This window comes from Gymnoscopelus braueri (assembly GCF_963280865.1).
Source record: "Gymnoscopelus braueri genome assembly, chromosome: 6".
NCBI classification, from domain to species: Eukaryota; Metazoa; Chordata; class Actinopteri; order Myctophiformes; family Myctophidae; genus Gymnoscopelus; species Gymnoscopelus braueri.
The window spans coordinates 13795497-13813390 of NC_137607.1; the positions used below are offsets into that span (position 1 = coordinate 13795497).

General features: G+C 42.4%; 1 protein-coding gene across 2 annotated transcripts in view; it reads right to left on the reverse strand.

Moving 5' to 3' along the window:
- wwc3 (WWC family member 3) overlaps positions 1-17894 on the reverse strand; it is a 96794-nt gene that overhangs the window by 43045 nt on the left and 35855 nt on the right. The window contains exons 2-4 of one of the 2 annotated variants that reach the window (XM_080429821.1): positions 5565-5674; positions 3237-3437; positions 1929-2005 (exon numbers count right to left, since the gene is read on the reverse strand). In XM_080429821.1, the coding sequence (XP_080285947.1) occupies positions 1929-2005; positions 3237-3437; positions 5565-5674 (388 nt within the window). Of the gene's footprint in view, positions 1-1928; positions 2006-3236; positions 3475-5564; positions 5675-17894 lie in introns of both variants that reach the window. The other variant, XM_080429822.1, reaches the window with a different exon arrangement.

Below are 17894 nucleotides of genomic sequence, written 5' to 3' on the forward strand. Positions count from 1 at the left end.
ACATGTTTAAGATGATTGTCACTCAAGTAATTGCGAATAACGATTTAATTGTGCGTTTGGCCATTTGAACATTGGAACATATTATGAAGCCTTTTAGGCTTTGTAATCAAAATTGCACAGGGCAGATATGACAAATAACTGAAATATACAGAGACATTATTGACATATTTAACCCATTTAGACCGGGAAAAAATCTGCGTCATTTTTAGATTTCTTTGGCTACAAAAAAAATAGCAGATCTGGCGCTCAGGTCTTCCATTTTTGAAAAATCGTGAAAATCTGTGCAAATCTATATATATATCTAATAATCTAATATATATTTATATTTTTAAGGCAAACATTTGTAACAGTTTTTTGAAAAACGTATGTTTCTATGTCAGTGGTTCTCTAGCCTGAGGCTACGAGCTCAATCCATGGTCTTGAAGGGCGGACCCAAACACAGCCGCCTGGATTTGTGCGTGGCTTCCTATTGCTTCACCAATCTATGTCCCCGCCTCCCCTCCCCTCCCCCCCTCGGCCTGTGCACGGAGCACGCTGACGTCACCAAATTTAGAGCGACGCCCCTCTGCACTCTGATTGGTTAGGAGATAACAAGGTCCAAGACCATCGTTCTTGCATCGCTCCCCCAGGCTTTTTTTCTTTTGTAACAAAAAAAAAAGCCTGGGTTTCCGAGGCTAGTGGTTCTCAAACTTTTTCATGTTCCCTTTATATATTCAAATATTTGGAAAAAATATTTCAAAACAAGATTTTTCAAAAATAGCAGATCTACAAGCTCATAGCGCGGCACTCTGTGCCGCGCTATGAGCATTTGTGTGTGAAATGTGTGAACATTTTTCAACACGGAAACGATTATGACGATTATGCAAAAAATAATAGAGACGATTATGTAATAATCGTGACAGGCCTAAGGAAGGACACAAGGCCACCACCAGCCGGGGCCACCACACCCCGTTACGCATGTTGGGGGCCACGCCGCCGTTAGCATTGCCCCGCACCCACCACACAATGGACTTCTTCTCTCACTGCCTCTGCCCAGCCCAGTGGCAGCCTGGGAAAATGCTTACTAAGGGCTTTCCCCCCCCCGACAGGCAAACACTCCACTGTGTTTAGACAAACATATGGTTGCTGTCGGGGCAGGAAAAGCTCTTCTCAATATTTAAACTTTTTGTGTTTTTTCATAAATTAACGCCCTGCTTGATCATACTACAGCGTCACGCAAAAGCATCAAAAATAGCAGATCTTACAAGCTCGAAATTGCGGCTCGTTTTGAGCTTGTAGATCTGCTATTTTTAAAAAATCTATTTTTAAAGTGAACATTTGTAACTCAAATCCTTGCTTCTTGGGGGGGGGGGTCTTTTGAGATGGGGGTCCGCGGCCAAATACATAATGTAAAAATGTTTTCTAAATCCTAATGTGTGTTGCCATATCAGTGGTCATCCAACTTTTCCATGTCAAGAACCACGCAAAATGTTATGTATTTGGCCGCGGACCCCCATCTCAAAATATGCAGAAGCACAGATCGGAGTTAAAAATGTTCGCTTTAAAACATGAGAGGTCTTTGGAACCCCCCCCCCCCCCAAAAAAAAACCCTGCAACCAACCAATATTTACAAGGATCTTTACAGGAGAAAAAAAAGCCCAAAGAGGCTTATAATAAGCAGACATGGCAACAGACTGCAGACTTCCCCCACATGACCCCTCCTCCTCTCTGACGATGAACTCATCCTCATCCTCCAGAGAGCCCCCCCCCCCCTCCCTTGTCCGGAGCTGCCGGGTCACAGCGCATCCTGTAGGGGGGGCCACACCCTCCTAAAGCCTGCAGAAAGGGGGCCCCCCGCCCTTCAGCCAAACCCCCCTGGCGGGGACCACGCACACTATGCTCTGACGTCCACAGCCTATTGTTCTCTGGGTGATATAGTAATGACTTACCCGCTCCCGCCTGCAAGCGATTTCCACTTTGATTTGGTCGGGGTCATATTTTGCATTTGAAGAGGAGCCAGAGAGTGCTGCGGAGAGAGAGAGGGAAACAAAAAAGAAGAGAGAGAATGTTGAGAATCAGACAAAGAAAGTGAAAGACAGAAAACAGAGCGAGAGAGAGAGAGAGAGAGAGAGATAAGGAATCTGTTAAAATTAACTCATTAAGACCGCGAACGCATCTGTGTCATTTTAGATTTCTTTGGCTATTCAAAAAGAGTAGATCTACAAGCTCACAGCGCTGATATAGAAACACAAGTTTTGGTGTCTGGGAGGTATGGTGTAGCAATCTGAACACATCTTCAAAGGTCTTCTTTTGTTTTTAGACAGTGTAATTTAGAAAGTTTAAATTTAATCGAAATGTTAACGATCAAACTCTAAGCTGCCCTTGTCTTGCATGTTGGAATCCCCGGTGAATTAACAACTCAAAGTGTTTGCCATCCTGTTCTTTAGTCCTTATCAGTCCGGCTTCAGGGCCAAACACAGTGCAGTATGTGCTACTGTACTTCATTAGTTGTAAATAACATTGTATCGGCCTTAGAGGAAAAACAACACTGTGGACATTCATTCATTGATTCGTCCAAAAGCCTTTGACAATGTTGACCATTTCCTGCTTTTGCATTCCTGCTGCTTTTGACAGGTTTGAGTGAACGGGCTGTTTTTTGGGCGATGAAACCGCCCCTATATGTGAGGTTTGGACATCGACATTCGCTGCACTGTGATTGGCCACCATTGTACCCCCCCACCCATTGCACCCCCCCAACCCTGCGCTGTGATTGGCCACCATTGTACCCCCCTAACCCTGCACCGTGATTGGCCAATCACAGTCTATTCAGGACTGTGATTGGCTAGTGAAACATGACACATGTGCATAGCCCTATAAATAGGACTATGCACTTAAAAAAAACACATTTATGGGTTTTTTTAAGTTAGGGGTGTACAATGGTTGTCCACAATATTACTTTTCTTTAAGTGAACTTCCATCTCTGTGATGACCACTGTGACCACACCGCCCACTTCACACTGGGTGTGATTTTTTTGCTATCACGTGACCTGCTGCTCCTCTGCGAGCCAAACAGTGCCTCATAGGCGAGCGAACGGCGGCATCTAGTGGAAAACCACTGAAAACACAAAATCTCGTCATTGGCGGTGTGGGCCACATCAAAATATGGCGAGAAATCTCGTCATTGGCAGTCAAAAAGAGTTAATGAGTGAAATCAGTGATGGCTGAGACTTGAGAACTGTTTGAATCCATGAACTCACTGCTGATGAGCGAGCGGCTGTCGTCCTCGGTCAGCTCCTGGAACAGCAGCATCTCCTGAGCCAGCTCCAGACGCTGCTGTTTGACCAGGTACATCTCCTTCTTGGCGTTCAGGGCGTCCTGGGCCACCACCAGGTACTCCTTCAGCATGCGCTCCTGCTCCTGGCGCCATTGTGTCCGCGGGTTCTCGATCTGCGTCGTCTCTGAGGAACACACAGAGAGAGATGGAGAGAAACAGAACTACAGTTATGTAGTTATATACTGTAGTAACAGACATGTTAGTCTCACGTACTAAAATCAGGCATATTTCTTGCACATTTTTATTTAGTTTTAGTCATAGTCTTTTGAATCAAATTCCATTTAGTTTTAGTCATATTTTAGTCATCTGAAATGTTTTAGTTTCAGTCAAGTTTTAGTCGACTAAATATCATAAGATTATAGTTGACTAAATCTACAGTTGATTTAGTCGACTAAAATTTATTTTGGCGGTGCCTTGATGGCGTCGTAATGGCGGATTTTACACTTGGTTGCACGCTGAAAATAGCCGATCTACAAGCTCACAACGCGTAACACGTTGTGAGCTTGTAGATCTGCTATTTTCAGAGCGCAACACCCGAGTGCAACCAAACATAAAATGACTCGTTTTTTTGTTCTACTGGATCTCTTCTCCACTCGTCCCTCACTAACATTTTAGTTTTTTATTTGTTGACGAAATTGTCAGTATATTTAGACATAGTTTTAGTCATCGTAGCTTAGTTTCTATTTAGTTCGTCAGTGAAAGGTAGTCGACGAACATTTTTCGTCATAGTTTTAGTCGACGAAATCAACACTGGTCGTCACAAAGCTGACCCAGATAACATGGCGGCGACTTTGACCTACGGCCCCCGGCCGCCAATGAGGCGTGTACGGTACATACAGTGTTTACGTCTACACGGCGTGTACGTACAGTATTTATGTACTGTACGTACAGTATTTATGTCTACGGGGAGGACCGTCCCGGCCGGCAGTGCGCTCGGCGTTGATGTTGAGCTCAAACGTCTGAGGAGACGAGGCCACAGGATGCGTGGAGCCCGGCGTTGTGAGAGAGGCCTTTTCCTCCACGCTTCCTCTTTACAAATAAACCTTTTTCTCCTGGAGTACATGAATAAACCGTGTGTGGCGGTGCTCACAATGGCCGCCGGTGCTCATTCACTGTGGAGAGAGACTAGTGCCCGCCTTTTTACACCAGAGGTTCTCAAACTTTGTCATGTCAAGGACCCCCAAATTGACACATAACTAGCCCTGCGGACCCCCATTTGAAAAGATATACCAGGGACCCCCACAAGAGAAGATTTTAAGGCTAATGTGTTAATTTAACACTGATGTGTAAAATGGAGTGTACATTTGCACACTCTCTTAGTTACAGACCCATAAGGGTCCATTTGGTTCCTAACTATGTGGGGACCTCGTGGAACCCCCTCAAGGACCCCCGGACCCCACTTTGAGAACCACTGTGTTACACCAGTGGCTGTTGATCAGCGGTCGAAGTGAACCGACGGTCAGGAGAAAAGTGGAGAGCTGACAGCGCTCTGTGTTGAAGGGAATTTAAGGAAAGATTTGAACATTTTTAACACATTTTGAAAACGTTTTTCTTTTTTACGCAAATCTTCTCTTATGGGGGTCCCTGGCACAAAATATTTTCAGATGGACGTCCGGGGTCAAATGTATATGCATGTGGGGGCCTTGACATGAAAATTTCGGGGAAAACGGGAAGAGTTAAGTCACCCACTGGAATCTTGTACTTGTGACACTGTCAGACAGACTGGCTACAACGGACATTGTGCTGGGGTCAAAGGTTGAACAGAACAATCTGTCAAACTGCTGCTGGGGGACAAGGACGACTGTGGCACTGTAGACTGAAAGAGCGAGCCCTATCGATGGTCTTGAAGGGCGGATCCAAACCCAGGCCGTTGGATTCCAGCGCCGCTTCCTATTGCTTCACCAATCTATGTCCCCGCCTACCCTCCCCAGACCAGACCAATCTGCCAGTGCAAAAAAATGTTGTTCCCTCTACACCAAACCTCTTCACTGAAAACGAAGTGAGCATGTACGGATGCTAGCCAGGGTTCATGCAGATTTGGTCTGGCCCTGCTCGGTTATGATTGGATTTCGCTGCCCCCTAAGTTTGTGGGGCACCAATCAGGGCCCAGTATGCAAATACTGGGGCAGGTTTATTACCAGAGGCATTTCTTTAAACCAGCCCATTGGAAATGCAGTTTCCACACAGAGATTCCAGACTAATGTCTACGCAGTGATATCAGTCGGGCCATGCCAGGCTATCGTGTACTCACTGTTGATGTGGTCGATGTAGTAGACGCCCACCTGCTGGTCGTACATGACCTCCCAGCCCAGAGGAAGCTCATCTCCCACACAGTCTGCAAACGTCAGCGGCTTGGTGATCCTATGAGGACAGACAGAGGAACACAGGTTAGGGTGTTAGAGAGTCACATAATAAAAAAATAAAAAATAAAACAAAACACAGGTTAGAGTGCAGCGTTAGCAGCATCACATCCCTGTAATAAAGCACCTCACCATCAAAAACACTCATTACGGGCACTGCTGGCCTAGCGGTTAAGGCATATACCACATATAGGCTCTAATGTCAGCAAGTCGCATGTTTGATTCCCGAGCCTGAATCTCTCCTGTATTCTATCACTAAAAGCAGAAAAGCCCCAAAAAACACTCAATTACACACAAAATGCTTTTTCCTATTACAGACTAACTAAGGGTGAGGCCCCAATGCTCTGTTATATAGCCTTTCCTCCTTTTTGTATTTTTTTTAATGTTCCCTCCCGTTCACCACAGGTCTGGTGACGCCAACCTCCTGGTGGTCCCCAAGACCAACCTCCTGGTGGTCCCCAAGCAGGGTTGCTAGATCTGCTTATTATAATTTCCCTGCACGATTCTTTTTGAAAATAGCCGATCTACAAGCTCACAACGCGTCGCATCGCGACGCGTTGTGAACTTGTAGATCTGCTATTTTCAAATAGCTGATGTATATGTTAAAGTGCTCATGTGGCCCATAGTTGCTTCTTTTGGGCTGTTTTTCCTAGACCTGGTTGCTTGTTTCTCTCACAGAATCTGGCAACACTGGCCCACAGGGCTTTTTCTGTTGCTGCCCCCCATCCCTGTGGAATGCAGTCCCCCAACAACATCAAAGAAGCAAGCCCTCACCCTCCCATCCTTCAAAACTGATCTCAAAACCCACCTCTTCAATATTGTTTTCCCCACAGCTAACTGCACACCACCTTGTTTTACGGTTTACACTTTTTCGAATAAAGTTGATTTTCTTTCCCTCCCTCCTTCATGTAAAGTGACTTTGGGTACTTAGAAAAGCGCTATATGAATCTGAGATATTAATATTATTATTATTCTAGAGCAGGGGTCTTCAACAGGGGGTCCGGGACCCCTAGGGGGTCCTCAGAGTTACTACAGGGGGTCCGCCAAATCTTTGTGTGATATGATTGTTTTTTTTACATTAACCACTTGACCCCTAGCATCCCTTTTCTGAGGTGAACTTTAGCCAAAAATAGCAGATCTACAAGCTCACAACGCCTCGCAGCGCGAGGCGTTGTGAGCTTGTAGATCGGCTATTTTTGGCTAAGAGTTATAGGTGTAGATGGAAAAAAGAGCAGCAAAAATGTATCTGAAACACAATTTCATACAATATAGAGGGGGTCCCTGCTTCATCTCTCTCTCAGCTAGGGGGTCCTTGGCCTGAAAACGTTGAAGACCCCTGTTTTAGAGAGAGGTAGTTCCATATTTTTAGAGCGAGGTAGTTAAACTTAGTAGTAACTGTAACACCCAGGATTCTAACCCTCATCCATCCCAGAGGGAATCCCCATTTAAACCTGGGGAGAATATTGGGCTTATGATCTTCGGGCAGTACTACTTGTCAACCAGCAGGTGTCCTACCAGACACCGGGGTCTACCTGTCTCAATGGAAGAGTAGAGAGACAGACCTCCTCTATCCACTGTACATGTACTAGTTAGTTAAGTTCCAACCAGTGATGCCAGACTTTGCAAGAGAAACAAGCGGCCAGGTCTACGAAGACAAGCCCAAAAGAAGCGACCACATGAACGCACGCACGCACGCACACACACACAGCTATTTGAAAGATCTACAAGAGCTCTGCTATTAAAAAAAAAAAATTGGCAAAGGTTTGAAAAATATGGAATATTTTTGAAACATTTTAACAACACAACTCTTGTCATGTCCCTGGCATAAAATATTTTCAGATGGGGGTCTGCGGACAAATACATTTCATTAATTTGGGGGGTCCTTGACGTGAAAATGTTTGAGAACTTCTGTTTATAAACAACATTAGGAAGGAAACTCAAATAAGCCCTTTGGAAACACTTTAGAAACAAGCCCCAATAACCTGCAAACCGCAACTACCAATATTTGCAAGCGACTTTGCAAGAGAAAAACAAGCCCAAAGTCGCTTATAATAAGCAGACATGGCAACACTGGTTCCAACAACGACTTGACCTGCTCCACAATGTAAAGTGTCCTCAGACAACTTGTCCTGATCTGACGCTGTATTAATGACCGATTCACTGACTAATTGACTGACTATGGCTATTATTACGCATCATGACTTAATTTTGTACAAATAAAATTACTTTGCACAAACGTTATATAAAATGTGAAAGGGGGGTAAAAATAGCTGTGGTGTAAAGTAACTGAGTACATTTACTCAAGTACTGTACTTAAGTACAATTTTGAGGTACTTTTACTTTAATGGAGTATTTCCAATTTTCTATACTTTTACTCCACTACATCTCAAAGGCAAATATTGTACTTTTACTCCATTGCAATTATTTTAAAACTTTAGTTACTAGTTACTTTGTAGATTTAGATTATTATTACAAACCACTTCAGCCCTGTATACACTTCGGCCATTTGAAAATAGCCGATCTACAAGCTCATTATGTGTCGCCACGGGACACATTGTGAGCTTGTAGATCTGCTATTTTCAAAAGATTTTTATACAGTTTGAAGACTTGAAATCGGACCATCTGCGTAATGAATACTTTTACTTTTGGTACTTTTAAGTATATTTTGATGCCATACAATAAATTCTGAATACCAGACTTTTACTTGTAACAGAGTATTTTTTACATTGCAGCATTGACACTTTTACTTAAGTAAAAAAATGTAAGTACTTTTTCCACCACTGAAAAATAGGGAGGGAGGAGGAAAACATGCTGGCATCTCAAGAATCCTGAAAATTCCTTAAAGGAGCGTAATGAATGTATGTTCTGTCGCTCAGTGTCTGCTGAGCTGTTAACCCCTTCAGCTGCCCAGCACAGGAGTCACTATGGATCGACCACTGAATGGTGCATTTTATGTCCAAAACCCTTCCTTTCTTATTAGCATTTTAACCCATTCAATCCGGGAACGCATCTGTGTCATTTTAGATTTGAGCTAAAACCATTATTCTATACTTTGGGGCTATTCAAAAATAGCAGATCTACAAGCTCATAGCGCGGCACCGAGTGCCGCGCTATGAGCTTGTAAATCTGCCATTTTGGAATCTTTTAATACATATATATTTATTGAAACAACATTTTTAACTCAAATCTTTGCTTCTGGAGGTCAAAGTCTGGCCTTTTTTCAAGGCACCAACCTGCTCATCAGGAGCAGTTAGGGGTTCAGTGTCTTGCTCAAGGACACTTTGACACTAACATAGAGGGAACAGTGGATTGAACCGGGCAGGAACCTTCTGATTCCCACCTGAGACACTATGCCCCAAGTGGCTCATCAGGTGACAGACAACATTTTAACCACATACAATTACAATGTAGGCATTTAGCAGGCATCTAAGTGACATCTTAACCTTTGCATGAACCCTAGCATCCCTACAAGCTCACTCCGTTTTCAGTGAAGAGATTTGGTGTAGAGGGAACAAAGGAGGGGATCAGAGTTCCTCAGAGTTACGACAGGGGGGGGGGGGCACCAAATCTTTGTTTGACAGGAACATATTTTTTTTTACATTAACCACTTGAACCTTAGCGTCCCTATTCAAGGGGGGGGGACATTTGCAGAAAATAGCAGATCTAAAGGTTTTTGTGTAGGTTTGGTGTAGAGGGAGGAAAAGAGCAGACCAAGTACAGACTAGCCAAAGGTCAAATTTACAAAGTATTGAGGAGTTTAAAGGGCAAGACCACTTTGGTAGAGGTTTGGGTTGTGTAGATACCTTGCCATGATGTAACAACAAAGGTGGACAAGAAATCAAAAATAATTGCTCCATTGAGTAGAAATTGATAATCCAAAATATGCTCCTCATTGACTTACATTGTACGGTAAAACAGCTCTCAAAGTCACTATTTTAGCACATAAACGAACGCAAACAAAGTTGATTCAGACAATATAGAACATCACCAAACCCAGTGCTGTACTTTATTTTTTTATAAATGTCAACTGAAGTTCCTGTTGATTTTACTATTTGAAGAACCGGATCCAGTCCGGGTTTTCCTCCTAATGAAAATGACAAAAACTGTTACTTTTCAGGATTAAAATTCAAAAGTAGCAAAAGTAGCAGATCAACCAGCTCAAAACGCATCACTTTGCGCCGTGTTCTGAGCTTGTGCTTTGTGGATCTGCTACTTTCGTGTGACACTGTAGGGCGTTAATTTAAGGGATATATAAGCCAAAGGGTAACTGAGCATCGAACACACTGGAAACTTGGAACAATGTATCTATTTCCTGGTTTGAGCTATGATCACCATGAGGCTGTTTATACAAGTGGTAATTGGAAACAAGTTTCTTGTTTAGTGGCTACAGTATGAAGTCCTGCCCGCGGTAGCTTTTCCTATAAACCAACACATGATGGAACATTTTAATTGTTGTTACTGACTGGCTCAACGTGGTCACTGTGTCTTTCCTCAGGGGGGAAAAAAAACACACCATTTACTGGAGGTCTTGGAATGATTATTGTCAAAGACATTCAGCTGGATTAACATGCCATCCCAGCATGATATCAAAACATTTTGTTTTAATTTAACAACACAAGAGTTTTGTTTGCCGTCTGCTGTTAAATGATAGAATATGGGATGGAATATTTAGGATCACTTGTGTCGTTTTTTTTAAGGCGCACGTTAGTTCCTTAAGGGCTAAGCCGTCCAAGAGAGGGTGTGTGTGTGTGTGTGTGTGTGTGTGTGTGTGGGTGTGTGTGTGTGTGTGTGTGTGTGTGTGTGTGTGTGTGTGTGTGTGTGTGTGTGTGTGTGTGTGTGTGTGTGTGTGTGTGTGTGTGTGTGTGTGTGTGTGTGTGTGTGTGTGTGTGTGTGTGTGTGTGTGTGTGTGTGTGCAACCCGATCTCCAGAGATTACCGTAACATTGCACGGAACGAGTGCACTTCATTCCGTGGATAGCCGCCTCGGAACTCCCGAATTGCGTGCATATGTACGGCGCTCCCTTTGTGACAAAACCATTTCGGAGGCGCGCAGTCACAGGCGAACTGTCACCCCGTGAAGGACCACCGAGGGAGCTAAGGCGACCGAGTTGCCGTCCTGAACGGTGGGACGTTCGCCTGTGCCTACTCAGCGCCGTTTGAGTTATGTACCGATAGGCACAGAATCGTAAATTTTTTTGTGGGGACTGCTCTGCTTCCGGGTTTTTCCGGGTTGCGACTGGTTACGCCCACCGTGGGACTCGCCGTACATATGCACGCAATTCGGGAGTTCCGAGGCGGCTATCCACGGAATGAAGTGCACTCGTTCCGTGCAATGTTACGGTAATCTCTGGAGATCAGGCTGGTGTGTGTGTGTGTGTGTGTGTGTGTGTGTGTGTGTGTGTGTGTGTGCAAATCTCGCAAACCGCTGAACCGATCAGCGCCAAACGTCTTCTGCATACTGCCAGTGGGCGAAGGAAGAAAATGTTAATTTTTTTGGGGGGAAATATTTAACTTTATTGAATGGAAGTCGATGGCAGTTGGATCGTGGCTGAAACCTTACAAATTTCAACACCCATGTCTTAAATTTTTATCTATAGGTTTTATGCTTATGGAAAAACTAATTGCATTGTAACATCCAGGATGTTTAGGAGACCAAACATCTACCGCTGAACCAAGAGAAAATCCTTGTTTGACCAGGGTTGATATTGAGCTTATTATGAGCTTCAGGCAGTACTACTTGTCAACCAGCAGGTGTCCTACCAGACACCAGGGTGCACTGTAAATGTCTCAATGGAGGAGTAGGGAGACCATCACCATCCACAGCACATTAACTACTTCAACCCCAGCATCCATATTCTTGAAACATTGGAACATTAGCAAACAACAGCCAATCTACAAACTCATAACGTGTCGCAACACTTGTAGTTCAGCTATTTTTGGCAAAGAGATTCAGTGTGTACTGTAGAGTAGACGGAAAAGCGTTCCAAGTACAGAGACGACTCAGGTCCAGTTTTCTACTGCTCTCTCTCTCTCACTCTCTCACTCAAAGCATGCCCACATCCATTCCAAGCTGATCCTCAAGCATCCATTCCAAACTGATCTACAAGCTGAAAACGCATTGCAACGTGTTATGAGCTTGTAGATCTACTATTTTTGGAAGTTGTACTGAATTTGCAGCTCAACAAAAGCTAATTCATCCTAGTGTATGATGGAGGACAATTTCACGATAACTTAAAATCTCCGAGATACGATTATTGTGAGCGTTCTTTATCACGATAAACGATAATAACGATTATCGTCCCATCCCTAACTCCACCAATACATGCCAGAAAAATTACTAGGAAGTTTTCGAAACACCAAAACTGCTGCCATACAACACTGTGCACGTTATTAACATGACAGGGATTTCAAAATATCCAGTATATACTGCCTGCACTTTGGCACGTGTGAAAACACGGGCATAAGTCTAAGTGGTTAACATTACCATACCAAAACATAGCCCATAGATATACAGTATTTAGCATTTATTTATAATAATGAAGATGCCCTAACCCAGTGGTTCTCAAACTTTTTCATGCCAAGGACCCCCAAAATGATATGTATTTGGCCGCGGACCCCCATCTCAAATATTTTGTTCCAGGGACACCCAAGAAGCAAAGATTTGAGTTACAAATGTTCGCTTAAAAAATATATATATTCAAAAGGTTTGCACAAATTTTCAGAATTTAAAAAAAATAGCAGATCTACAAGCTCATAGCGCGGCACTCAGTGCCGCGCTATGAGCTTGTAGATCTGCTATTTTTGAATAGCCAAAGTATAAAAGGTTAAAATTATTTTGATGCTATATTAACTGGGGACCCCCTGGAATTTAAAAATAGCAACAAAAAAAATCAGGATTCCAATTCAAAACTAGCAAAAAATAGCAGATCTACAAGCTCAAAACTGCGACACGTTTTGAGCTTGTAGATCGGCTATTTTTGCTACTTTTTGGTGACATAGTATATGCAATGTGGCCCTCTGGAGTGAGTGTGGAAATATAGTGGCCCTCTCCATCATCAAAGTTGCCCACCCCTGGTCTAAGTGGTCAACATTACCATAACAAAACATAGCCCATAGATATACAGTACTTAACATGTATTTATAAGGGAGATGCCCTGACCCACTGCCACAGACACCCTGCAAGTCACTGCAGATAGAAACAGAAACAGGGAGGGTGACGGGACCGAGCAGCAATGCAAACAGACTGCATTCTCAATTAATGTGTGCAGACGCTACACGACAGATAGCACTTGCTAGTTGAGCTCATTAGTGAGGGCCCTACATGAAAGGAGTGTCTGTCATTCCTCTGGAAATGGCTCTTGACACTGACATTAACCCTGTGAGACCAGGAACATGTGTCATTTTGAGATGTTTTTTTTAGCTATAACCATTATTTTATACTTTGGACTATTCAGAACTAGCAGAATCTTTGCTTCTGTGGATTCTATAAATGTCTTCTAAATCCTAACAGTAAAAAAAAAAAAGAAATGTATGTTGCTACAGTGGTTCTCAAACATTTTCATGTCAAGGACCACCCAAAATGAGATGTATTTGGCCACGGACCCCCATCTCAAAATATTTTGTTCCAGGGACCCCCACAGAAGCAAAGATTTGCACAAAATGTCACGATTTTTCAAAATTAGTAGATCTACAAGCTCATAGCGCGGCACTCTGTGCCGCGCTATGAGCTTGTATATCTGCTATATCTTTGGTGTTGAGATTTTAGCATGACCTTGTGTTAATAAAGTATTCAACCAATCAGAATCATGAAAAACATGAAGGTGGCTCCAATCTTATTCACAGCAGCAACAGCAACTGTTGCCGTTTCTTGTGCACTCTGCCAGTAGGCCACTGTAGCAACTGTTGCTGCTGTGAATGAATAAATAGGAGCATTTTAACCCAATTCAATCCGGAAACGCATCTGTGTCATTTTTTGATCTTTGGCTATTAAAAAAATAGCAGATATACAAGCTCATAGGCACGGAGTGCCGTGCTATTATGAGCTTGTAGATCTGCTATTTTTGAAAAATCGTGAAAATCTTTGAATATATTTTTGTTATTATAATATATTTTTGAAAAAAAACTGATGTTGCTATATCAGTGGTTCTCCAACTTTTTCCTGTCAAGGACCCCCAAAATGATATGTATTTGGCCGCCGACCCGCCCATCTCAAAATATTTTGTTCCAGGGACCCCCAGAAGCAAAGATTTGAGTCAAAAATGTTCCCTTTTTTTAATAGCAGATCTACAAGTCCATAGCGTGGCAGTCTGTTTAAGAGCTTGTAGATCTACTATTTTTGAATAGCCAAAGCATAACATATGGATAAAGTGGTTACACAGATGCGTTCCCGGTTTGAATGGGTTAAAAGTAAGTAGCGACCCTTCTTGTTTTTCATATAAACCTGTTCTTTTCATCCAGCGACAGCACTGGCTCTTCAATGCAAACAACATCCTTTAGCAGTTATCTTACAAACACAATGACTGCCATTTAGCAAGTTGAACCTCTCTGACCTTGTCCTGGTTTGCACATGTCAACAGTGTAGCTCTGTGTTTTATTGTGTCTTTATTTACCAGAATCAGACCTAGGAATAACAACACACCCATTTAGACCCGTTTTCTGAAAAACCTGGATTGAAAGCTATAAAGACGTATTTTCTTTTAAATCGTGAAAATTGGTGCAAAACTTTGAATATAATATATAATATAATATATATAATATATAATATAATTATATAATATATATAATATATAATATTGTATATAAGCAAAACATTTGTAACTCAAATCTTTGCTTCTGGGGGTAATATCTAAAAATGTTTTCTAAATCCTAACAGTGTGTTGCTATATTGGTGGTGCTCCAACTTTTCCATGATATGTATTTGGCCGTGGACCCCCCCCATCTCAAAATATGTTGTTCCAGGGACCCCCAGAAGCACAGATCGGAGTTAAAAATGTTTGCTATAAACATATGTATATATATATATATATATATATTATATATATATATATATATATATATATATATATATAATATATATTATATATATATATATATATAGCTCATATTTACGGCTTAGATATTTTAGTGTGGGGGAAGAACAGGAGGGGGCCTGGTACAGTGCCCTGGTGGACTCCGGTCAACTAAGTATATAGGGTTCTAAGCGTCTTTCAGTTCACAGACCAGCATTAAACTCAATGGAAGCTCCTCATTACACACTCTCTCTCAAGAGAATGTCTTTCACGCAGGATTTAACACTCAATAGTGACAGATGGACAGGAGGCTCTGAAACCAGATGATCATCTCAGTCAACACTCTACGGCAGGGGGTCCTCAACGTTTTTCAGGCCAAGGACCCCCTAGCTGAGAGAGAGATGAAGCAGGGACCCCCTCTATATTGTTTAAGATTGTGTTTCAGAATGTTTTTTTTACTTGGTTTGCTCTTTTTCCCTCTATACACCCTATGCCTCTTTGCCAAAAATAGCCGATCTACAAGCTCACAACGTGTTGTGAGCTTGTAGATCGGCTATTTTTGGCTAAAGTTCTCCTTAGAAAAGGGATGCTAGGGTTCAAGTGGTTAATGCAAAAAAAAATGAAATCATATCACACAAAGATTTGGCGGCCCCCCCTGAAGTAACTCTGAGGACCCCCCGGCCTAGGGGGTCCCGGACCCCCTGTTGAAGACCCCTGCTATACTGTCTGTCTGTCTGTCTGTCTGTCTGACTGGGTCAACGTGGAACCACTGATGCAGACCTCTCTAATGGCCTGGTGACTACCAGTGCCTGCAGTGAAAGGCCATACCAGTGACTATTAAAAGGGTCAGGCTTGACTGAATTATCCTTGCTGTCAGGCAGAAACCTCTTATCTCCATATTGTAACTGTGTGTGTGTTGTTTCCTAAATGAACGCCCTGCTTGATCATACTACAGCAGGGGTGATGCAACTTTGATGATGGAGAGAGGCCACTATATTTCCACACTCACTCCAGAGGGCCATATTGCATATACTGTCTCTCCGTATTTTAACTTTTTTCGCCATTCTACAGTATGTCACACAAAAGTAGCAAAAATAGCCGATCTACAAGCTCAAAACGCGTCGCACTTTGAGTTCGTTTTGAGGCTATTTTTGCTATTTTTTAATTGGAATCCAGATTTCTTTTTGCTTAATTGGAATCCTGAAAAGTAAAAGTTGTATTTAATTTCAAATGCATTTAGTTATACTTTTGTTAACTTTATGAACTTAAATACAAATACATTGGACATAAAAAGGACAATAGAATTTTAAGACTAGTCATTAAGCTACTAATATAGACTGAAGTAATTAAAGCAGGTCATGTTTGCATGTTTGGAATTGTAACAGCTGGAATCAATAATATATCAGTATTCCGATATTAACCTGCGGGCCGCATTAAGTGAAGGTGGGGGGCGCATGTGGTCACGCAAAAGCATTCGCTCCACGTTTTGAGCTTGTAGATCTGCTACTTTTGCTACTTTGGACATGTGAGGTTTCCACCCTGACAGAGACATTATACTGCTTAGACTGGCCCCGCATAGCTCTGGGTATAACCTACTTCTAGAAGCTAGGCTAATCCACTCTTTCACACAAGAAGCAAAACATGATTTGTCAAAACACCCAAATACTTAACCCATTGAATCCGGGAACGCATCTGTGTCATTTTTGGATTTCTTTGGGCTATTCAAAAATAGCAGATCTACAAGCTCATAGCGCGGCACCGAGTGCCGCGCTATGAGCTTGTAGATCTGCTATTTTTGAAAAATCGTGGAACATTTGTGCAAATCTTTGAATTATGTATTTTTTAAAGTGAACATTTGTACCTCAAATCTTTGCTTCTGGTGGAGGTCCCTGGAAAAACATATTTTGAGATGGGGGTCCGCAGTGAAATACATATAATTGTGGATGGTCCTTGACATGAAAATGTTTGAGAACCACTGATATTATAGCAAAATAAGTTTAAAAAAAAGTAGAATCCCCCAGAAGCAAAGATTTTAGTTAAAAATGTTTGCTTTCAAAAATATATACATATTCAAAGATTTGCACACATTTTCACGATTGACATTTTTTTAGCCCAAAGTATAAAATAATGGTTATATAGCTAAAAAATCTAAAATGACACAGTATGCGTTCCCGGATTGAATGAGTTAAGTTTTTTTTCCCCCTCACAACCAACCAAACCAAAGCAGGCCCTTTTGCCTGCCTGTCACCTATCAGCACACTAATGATGGTATCAAATGACCAAACACTGCTGCCTGCGTGCGTCGTGTTGTGAAGCCACCGTTCCAGCGTGTTTGATGACAGCCACGCATGGAGGGGGGGGGGCAGATCGCCATCCGTCAGAGTTTTGACAGTTTGACACGAGAGAGAGGGGCCGGGGAGCAGCAGATCCCCCCCCCCACACACATGGCAGCAGCTCAGTGGTGGAAAAAGTACTCACATTCTTTTACTTAAGTAACAATATCAATACTGTAATGTAGATATACTCTGCTGCAAGTAAAAGTCCTGGAATTGAAAAATTCACTCGAGTAAAAGTACAAAAGTATTGGCATCAAAATGTAGTTAAAGTATCAAAAGTAGAAACTACTCGTTATGCAGAATGTCCCTTTTCACAGGTTTTCTAATGTATAATATCTTTTGAAAATAGCAGATCTACAAGCTCGATGCGACGCATTGTGAGCTTGTAGATCGGCTATTTTCGAATGGCCAAAATGCATACAGGGCTGAAGTGGTTAATGTATGTTTCGTTAATAACAATCTAAATCTACAAAGTAACTAGTAACTTAAATAATTGTAGTGGTGGAGTAGAAGTAAAAGTACTGAAAACTGGAAATACTCCAGTAAAGTAAAAAAATACCTCAGAATTGTACTTAAAAGTACAGTACTTGAGTACATGTACTTAGTTACTTTCCACCACTTGGGCTGCAGCAGCTAGCTATGCCCACAATGCAGACGGTGCAGTGGGGCCTTAGCGTGGCTAGGTATGCATACAATGAAGGGACGGCCCAGAGAGAGAGAGAGAGAGAGAGAGCATTCTCCACAGCATTCCAGAGGAGAGACACAGACAAAGCGACTCTCCTGTCTCTCCCTCCCTCTCTCTCTCTCTCTTCCAGACGATATTTATACAGGCACTGAGGCACGGTCAGACAGCTTGTTGCTTCAAAAACCCTTCCCTT